This window comes from Cyprinus carpio, chromosome B17 (assembly GCF_018340385.1).
Source record: "Cyprinus carpio isolate SPL01 chromosome B17, ASM1834038v1, whole genome shotgun sequence".
Lineage (NCBI taxonomy): Eukaryota > Metazoa > Chordata > Actinopteri > Cypriniformes > Cyprinidae > Cyprinus > Cyprinus carpio.
Genome location: NC_056613.1, coordinates 17,864,149 through 17,873,384, shown reverse-complemented (window position 1 = coordinate 17,873,384; position 9,236 = coordinate 17,864,149). Strand labels below are relative to the sequence as shown.

Here is a 9,236-nt window from a genome sequence, read left to right as displayed (position 1 = left end):
GGTTCGGATGCAGTTGTATCATATCAGGTCAAAGGTCATTTGATAAACTGAGCGTTTCAGACGCTCCCTCCAGGTGTGTATCGTCTCACATTAGATGTTTGCTTACACACCCTCAGTTTAGCAACAGGTCATCTGAGTGTCAGTGTGTCAGCTCTCTCCTGCCCAGTTTAAACAGCTAAAATCGGATTACTTAAACCGGTGATATGGGACGGGGCCAAGCACTGAGCTCACCCTTTTCACGGTGCAATCTGGCTCGATCAGTATGGAAAAAAGGACTTATTGTGCCCTCATACAGACCAATAAGAAGTTTCAGCAGGCTTTATAGCAGAGAGACTGAGGCGTGGGCCGGGGGCAGATAAGAAGATAGAGGAAGAAATATGGGTTCCGCAAATGTCTGCGTTCAGCAGAAACAAATCTTCAGATTAATTTGATATGAATTCCCACGCTCAATGAGATAAATTGCAATGGGAAAACATTTATCTGAAAGCGCCTGACATTGTGCTGCAGAAATAACTGCGGTAACCACATACGCTCACAAAATTGGGTTAAGAGTGTGAGCTGACTAGTAAGACAGTTTACCACAGTTAAGAGTAGATTTACATGTTACTGATGAGAATTAATACTAAATACTAATTCAATACACACTAAAGCAATCTGACCATCAATCAGTCTATTAGTCGCCATCAATGTCAGAAATGTCCTTTTTTATGAACCACCAATGTTTGTACTCTGGCACTGACTGTCAGGTGCATAGTGCCTTTATGAGGGAGTTATATATTATTTAATTTTTTATTTTTATTCATTTAAACCTCTGGTGCTGCTCGTGTGGCTGTCAAATTTTTATTTTCTTTTTTCCAATGAAATTAATGTACTATATATTAGTTTAAAAAAGTTATCCGCTCAACCAATCACAGTGCACCATTCCACGCACTCTAGACAGCAGGGCTTGACAATTAAAAAAAAAATTAAATCGGTTCACTGCGAGCAGAATCGATATTTTAACGTTTCTGTTCCTGCATTCCTCTGATATTATTACCGTTCCGAAACCGGTTCAGGTGGAAGAAATACCAGTTAATAACGTTATTTTTTAAAAACAATTTTCTTTGCCTAAAATTTGCCTAATAATAATAATAATTTTAATAATAATAATAATAATATTTTGTTAATGATAATAATGATTATTATTTTTTGTATTTTGAGCGTTTTGAGAGTGAAGTCAAGGCTCACGTCACATTTTATTAAATAATGAAGACTAAAATGCCTGTAGGCTTAAGCAAAATGTTTACAAACATTATAAAAACAATTATTAGTTTCTCTCCGAAACAAATCCTCTAAAGTTTAGGCTATAAAAACGTCAATACAAAAACAAATTAATTTAAGGTGGAGCTGATGCCTACCTCTCTCATTCAGCACAAATCCAAATGTTTTCATGTTCCTGACATATCTGGATGCTAAAATATTATTTATTATATAATGTTTGTGCTTTCATCGACATAAACATCATCCTTCACATCGGCTTTATCAGCACAGTGAGATGTGGTCACGCTGAACGTAACAAATTTTGTACAACAGAGCAAAACTTTTTTATCATCCTTCACTGTATTTTATACTTTTGATAATGAACACAGGTTTATATAGCAAAATTATGTTGTGGTGGTGCGTAAGGCGTTGGCGCGATGGTCATACTAACGCTCATTGGTTATACAGAAGCCAGACATTATTGTAAGCTTTTGCAAAATTTTATTTGCAAAGTTTCAAAATAAAGAAAACTACTCTCTGCTGTTTCGTTTTTTTTATTTGGGACGTGTCACAATGAACCGTAATTTAGCACATTTTGTTTCGTTTAATATCTGTCAATATGATTTAATTATTTGTGTGATATGCCTCATATTCCTTTTTATGTAAGCCTATAGTTTTTCTGATTCACAGAAAGCAGAAGCGCTGCAAGTGCATGTGATCTGTTGAATTCATCTTACACTATGCTCAGATAAACTCTAAGGGCGGTGCATTGCCATTTATGATTAGTTTGATGATTTGTGGGCTTTTTGGTCATTTGACTTATTAGTCACATTTGCATAGGCCGTACTACTGGAATTCATGATTGGTTGGCAGCAAATTTACTATGATGAGTTCACAGCTGAGTGTTGCCATTTCAAATTTTCGATTCTGTTCGTAACTATAAAATTTGATTTTGTTTCTGTTTCTGTTCCTGTCAAAATTTAGTTTGTTTCCAGTTTTCGTTTTCGTTGCTTGAACCGGTTCAGATTATTAAATGTATATTTGTATAGCGCTTTTTAATTTTTAATTTAATTTAAAATTAATTAAAGATGTAATCAAACAGACGATGAACACTATTAACAGCAATTATTATAAACAAAGTGGTAGCGATTGAACAGGTAGGATCTACAACATCTTAAAGCCTGCCCTCGAATACCTGTATAGTTTTGTAATCTATCTATGAGTATGTCGTGATCTATGGTGTCGAACGCAGCACTAAGATCAAGTAAAATTAGCAATGAGATGCAGCCTTGGTCTGACGCAAGAAGCGAGCATTTGTTATTTTAACAAGTGCAGTTTCTGTGCTATGGTGGGGCCTGAAACCCGACTGAAATTCTTCATAGAGATCATTTTTTTGCAGGAAGGAACACAATTGAGCAGACACAACTTTTTCTAAAATTATAGACATAGGCTAAATGGAGGATTTGAAATGGGTCTGTAATTTGCCAGTTCACTAGGATCTAGTTTTGGTTTTTTAATAAGAGGCTTAATAACCGCCAACTTGAATGGTTTTGGGACGTGACCTAAAGATAACGACGAGTTAATAATATTGAGAAGTGGTTCTTCTGCTACAGGTAACAACTCTTTCAGCAATTTAGTGGGTACAGGATCCAATAAACATGTTGTTGGTTTAGATGCAGTGATAAGTTTATTTACTGTAGCTCTTCCTGACCTATAGTTGTAAAGCACTGCAGTTTATCTTTGGGTGCGATGAATGAAGCTGAAGCATTAGACACCCTAGAATCTACATTTGTTATTGTATTTCTGATGTTATCTATTTTATCAATGAAGAAATTCATAAAGTCATTTAACTGTGAGGGAATATTTAGATCGGATGGCGTCTGGTTATTTTTTTACTCTGAAACTGTATGAAAATAAAAGCCATAAACCTAAAGGTTTTGTTGCAATTTTGAAGTTTGACATCTCAAAAAATGAGCTTTCACTATGATTTTGTTTAAGCGCACCACCAAACGTTTCCATTAGATTATATTCACTTTCTATTCATTTTCAATGTGGTCAATTTGACCAAGAACAATGCAAGTCTGATTGTTTTTTCTGGACCATTTAACTTTTTCGAATGTTGTAATTTTTTGTGATTAGTGCCAAAACCTTTACCAAATTTTGTACCATACCAATGAAGTTGAATAAAATAAATAAATAAATAAATAAATTCAATAAAAACAGCACCAGAGGGTTAATGGTACATTTATTTACATTTTATTCCCCCAGATTTAAAATATTGTAAATAGCCTCAAAACCTGTTGATTTTCTGAAACTGGTATATGTTTGCTGTATTTTCTCATTGCAGGATTTCTAAAAACATCCCCACCACTAAAGATGTGGAGCCTCTGTTGGAGATCGATGGTGATATTCGTAGTTTCGAGGTGTTTCTTTCATCACACACCCCTGTTCTCACCACTCGTGATGTGGAGATGTTCCTGCCCTGTACCGTCAACCTGGATCCCAAACTAAGGGAGATCATTGCAGGTACAGACCCACGCAAACAGTTTGGCTAGCTAGAAATGAAGGACATTGTTTTAATATAAAGCTAGAATTGACCAAAACTCAACTACATAAACACTATCTAGAACTTTTTCCGGTGACAGTCAACACTAAATGACAAAATGTTACATTTACAGGAATGTATAGCTTGATGCTTTTTATAGTGTGTATATATTAATTAATTTCATACACAGAAGATTATTTTTTATATTTTGAGGATGTCTCCTGGCTTTTCTTAGATTTAGATATTTGTGTCCCTAATTACAGATAAGTACATGCACACACAGTGCTAAATATATTGCTGTGGATTTCTCTAAATCATTGCAAATATGAGAGATGATATTATCTCATCACATGATAATGGTCAGCTGCGCCGTGCTTTGAGACAGCAGACGTTGCTTGGTGCAATGTGACAATGGACTGTGCAATAAAGGTTCCTTTGTGAACCGAGGGAGATGAGTAAGGTCTCCATTGTGTTCATCTCAGGAAATGAAACATCACTGAAGCCCGATGAGCTGCTCGTTTTCTGAGTCACCCAGCCAGTCTTATTTGGTCTGCCTGGGTGACTCAGAAATATTATTTCCAACCAAACAAATTCTGACGTATGTTTCAGCCCTTGAGACTTTGACGTTAAAGCAAATGCGGATTTCATTGGGAGCCACGTTTATTTCTTCCAGGTGCATTTGTGATTTGCTGCTTCTGTTGGGAAAAATCTGTGTTTTTCTAAGGGAATCAAACACAGAGGCCTTTCTTTTCTCACAAGTAACTTACTATAAATGCTTCATTTGGCTGAAGTCGACTATGAGTGGGAGGATTTGAATGCCTTGAAAGTGCTGGCCAAGATTCGGATCTAGCTTTCTCCTACTCTCTCTCTCTCTCTGTGTTTTTCCCTTCTCCCTTCAGATGTACGAGATGCACGAGAGCAGATGCACCTTGGAGGAGTCAGCTATCCCACACTGCCCCTGCAAGATGCTTCGGTACGGCCGCACTCCACATTTGGGCAGCACCCTTTGGCCTGCTCTCCCACAGGCTCTTTTCCTGGCTCTTTCCCCCCTGCTGGAGTGCTGCCGGCTGCTCAACCCCACAGCAGCTACTTTAGTGGGCTTACGGGACCCCAACATCCCTTCTACAACCGGGTGAGACATCAGGCAGAGACATTGGTTACTGTGTTAAGCAAAGTGCACCTGTGTCTATGGAGTTACTGAAACATTCTTATAAGTATATAGTAAAATAGGTTCAGGAACAAAACAGGCCTCTGACACATTATAAAAAATAATAATAATAAAAAAGAATTCTCAAATAAATCATGATACTGAGTAATTTTATGTTGTTGTTGTGCTATTATTATTATTATTATTATTATTATTATTATTATTATTATTATTATTAATAATAATAATAATAATAATAATAATAATTATAACAACATTTCATGAAATGTCATGTTACTAATAATATTAATGTAGTATTAATAAATTATTATTATTATTATTAGTCAGTAGTCAATGTTATTAATAATAATATATTTTATATTTTATCATATTCAGCTTTAATAATAATAAGAACAACAATAATAATAATAATAATAATAATAATAATTTATAAAATGTTATTTTGCTAATAATATTTATATTTTATATAATAATAAATTATTATTAGTCAGTAGCGGAAATATTAATAAATAATAATTATAATCTTACTACTGCTATTAATAATATCAAAAATTATATATTAGTAACACATATATAAATATTATATATAAATCATATTCTATCATATTTTATCATATCATAGCTTAATAATAATTATTATTATTATTATTTTATTATTAGTTATTATTAGTAGTAGTATGATTAATAATAATTATTATTATTTTATAAAATAATCAACTTAATAATAATAATAATAATAATAATAATAATAATAATAATAATAATAATAACAAAGTAGTTATAGTACTATTATTCATGATAATCATAATAATTTTACTCTTACTACTGCTGCTACTAAAAACTAAAGGATGATTATGATTATTATTAGATTGAATATTTAGTAAAATAGAATAATTAAAATTAGTAGTAGTAGTAATAATAAAATTGTACCACTGCCACTAATAATAGTATTAATATTCAATTTATTCAGTCTTAATAAATCTGTTTTAGGCTGTAATGTGTGTTTGACCTCTCACTGAATGCCCGATGTGGTGCTGACCCTCACCTGACCCTCATTCATCAGATTCCTGAGTATTTGTCTGTTCTCTCCACCTCTATAGCCTTACTTCTCTCATCATGTTTATCACCTGCCCCGACATTACCCTGGCAGCCCCCATCACGCCCCCTCACGCCCTGCTACTAAACTCCATAAGGACCCCAGTCTGGGACTAGTAAGTACATAACTAAACGCCTCAAAGTCACTGCAGCCAGACATGCATTTTAGTGCCTAGTCATTATGGCCACAATAATGTCTTTATGTCCCATGATGCTAAATGTATCTCTCTTTTTTTCATGCTTTGTTTTAAGCTCCTCGTGACAATGCTATAACATTGCACGCTAAACTTACAGAGCAGTTTTATAGTTCTGTAGCATTTTCATTGAAGTTTCCTAAAATGAAAATTTATATAAATGCTTTTAGCTTTCAACCTTTTTTCATTTCCTCCTCACTTAGTTTTAGTCTTAAAGGTATGGTAGCTTTTTAATTCTGTGTATGTACATGTAAACCTTTATGACTGGCTAACATTTTTGCATGACAAATGAGTAATAATCTCTCTGCCACTATACAGTCTCATATTTTAATATCTTATGGTTATGACATTATAACCATATGATTTCTGCCTGGTTAGAGTCTGTTAATTTTTAGATTGAACTTTTAACTTCTAAAAGTGTTCTGTTTTCAATAACATTTCCGTTTAAAGACCTGATGGAGTTTCTAGAATTCATGGAAGTTACTGGAAAACCCCCATAAATCACGCCAATCCCTGTGTCAGTCCTCTCCCCTTTCCATACTAAAGGTGTGTGTTCTGTAACTCTGGTTCTTCCTCTTTCATCCATACTGTCTCCCTCCATCAGGATGTAATCAGAGAGGACTCCAGTGAGGGTCTTCCCTCTCCTACATCCCCCTCTATGGTAACTTTAGCAGTGTGTATGTTTGTGTTTATATCTGTGCATAAAAGATGCAGTAGAGCCTTTTATTGCCTGCAAACACACACACACACACATATACACTTATGATGCTAGTGGCATGTTAAACTTATATAGCTCTCCAGTCTCTGCCTGCGCTACTTAAACCCTAAAGCTTAATATGCGGCTAGTAAACAAATCTCAAAGTTCAAAGAACTTACTGCTGGACCTCATAATTTTCTGTCTGATCTGATTGGCCAACTGACCCAGTGCATTGTGATTGGCCGAACACAGCAAGCACTCGTCAGAAATGTAACGCCCCTTTCCATAATCGTGAGTTTCATCTTTCAAAAAAAATGTAAAGACAGTTAATAATGTCCTTAGTTTTACCCTCAGTTCAAGCCGAAGGGGAACAGAGTCACGTGACAGACACAGTGGTGAAGCTCCTATGTGTTTGCAGTACACAAGCCAGGGACAGTTAAGACAGCTGACTCCACTGTGTGACCCTGTCTCTCTCTCTCTCTCTCTCTCTCTCTCTCTCTCTCTCTCTCTCTCTCTCTGTCTCACACACACACACATGTGCACACACACACACACACACAACGCGCAAAACTCCCATTTGAACAGTCAATAGCAAATACTTAAACTAATAACAAAACATACTTACAGTAGCTAGAAGCGCACGATTGTCGTAGCAAAGTCAGAATTACCTCCTCTCCTAGGTTCACGAAACGGTTGTCCATAAAATGCGTTGCAGTTCTGTTGTAAGTAATCTAAAAGATTCCTAAATGCATCTACTTTCGGAAGGCCAAGTAAAGTGCTTTTGCTTTCGCCTAGAAACACAGCATCTCCCTGACATGGCTGCTTCAACACTAACTGTGGTTACTGAAACGCACGCCTTCTTTCTTTGCTTGAACATTTGGGAGGCATTACGCAAATATTTCCACATAGTGAATGAGCCATTTTAGGGGGGCGTGGCAGAGTCTTAACTTTGATAAAGAATATCTCTTTAGATTTGAGACTTTAGTCTTCGCAACTTTACAGATCTTCTTCATGCACCAACAGCTTGTAACACTCCAAAGAGAAAGGAAAAATTGAAATCACATCATATGACCCCTTTAATGTATATTTGACTTTGAAACATAATTATAGGGATAGTTCACCCAAAAATGAAAAATCTGTCATTGATTACTCACTTTAATGTCGTTCCAAACTCCTAAGACCTTCGTTCATCTTTTGAACACAAATTAAGATATTTGTGATGAAATCTGAGAGCTTTTTGACCCTCCAATGACAGCAACACAACTGACAGGTTCATGGCCCAGAAAGACATAGAAGGATATCGTTAAAGTAGTCCATGTGACATCTGTGGTCAACTGTAATTTTATGAAGCTACGAGAATACTTTTTGTGTGCATAGAAAACAAAAATCATGACTTAATTTCTTATCTTCCATGTCAGTCTCTGCCGCCATTCACGACAGTACCACGACGCATTGAAATAGTTTTTTTTTTTCAATTGTAAGAGAAGAAATTGTTGAATTAAGTCGTTATTTTTGTTTTTGTTTGCACAAAAAGTATTCTCGTAGCTTCATAAAATTATGCTTGCACCACTGATGTCACATGGTCTATTTTAATGATGTCCTTACTACCTTCCTGGACCTTGAATGTGTCAGTTATGTTGCTGTCTATGGAGGGTCAGAAAGCTCTGTTTTCATCAAAAATATCTTAATTTTTGTTCCAAATATGAACAAAACTCTTAAAGGTTTGGAACAACATGAGGGTGAGTAATTACTGAGTAATTAATTTTTGGGTGAACTATCCCTTTAAGTGTACTGAATGTATCAACAAAATCTCATTGAAGAGCATATAAAAATATACATATATATTTCTTTTTCTAGATTTAAATGGAATTTTAAATCTCACGTCTTTTCAAAAACCTGTTCTTCTGAACATTCTGTTCATCAAAGAATCCTGAAAAAAAAAAATATTTTACACAAAAATATTGAGCAGCACAACAGCTTTTCAGCATTAACAATAATAAGAAATGTTTCTTGATCACCAAATCAGTATATTAGAATGATTTCTGAAGGATCATGTGACACTGAAGAATGGAGTAACGGCTTCTGAAATTTCAGCTTTGCAATCACAGGAATAATTACTTTTCAAATGCATTAAAATTGAAAGGGCCGATTTTAAATTGTAATAATATTTCACAATATTTATATATTCAAAAACATTAACAAATCTTACCACCCCGACTTTTGAACAGTAGTGTAATTTTAATGACTCCAAACTACATTTCTGAATCAAATGAACATTTAATTTAAACAATATATCAA

At 34.8% G+C, this 9,236-nt stretch overlaps 1 protein-coding gene across 1 annotated transcript in view; it reads left to right on the top strand.

The window, feature by feature from the left end:
* Window positions 1-9,236, top strand: part of LOC109107066 (kinase D-interacting substrate of 220 kDa B-like) — a 57,124-nt gene that overhangs the window by 37,287 nt on the left and 10,601 nt on the right. The window contains 4 exon segments of the mRNA XM_042742612.1: window positions 3,587-3,765; window positions 4,684-4,916; window positions 6,053-6,163; window positions 6,846-6,902. Coding sequence (XP_042598546.1) covers window positions 3,587-3,765; window positions 4,684-4,916; window positions 6,053-6,163; window positions 6,846-6,902 — 580 coding nt within the window.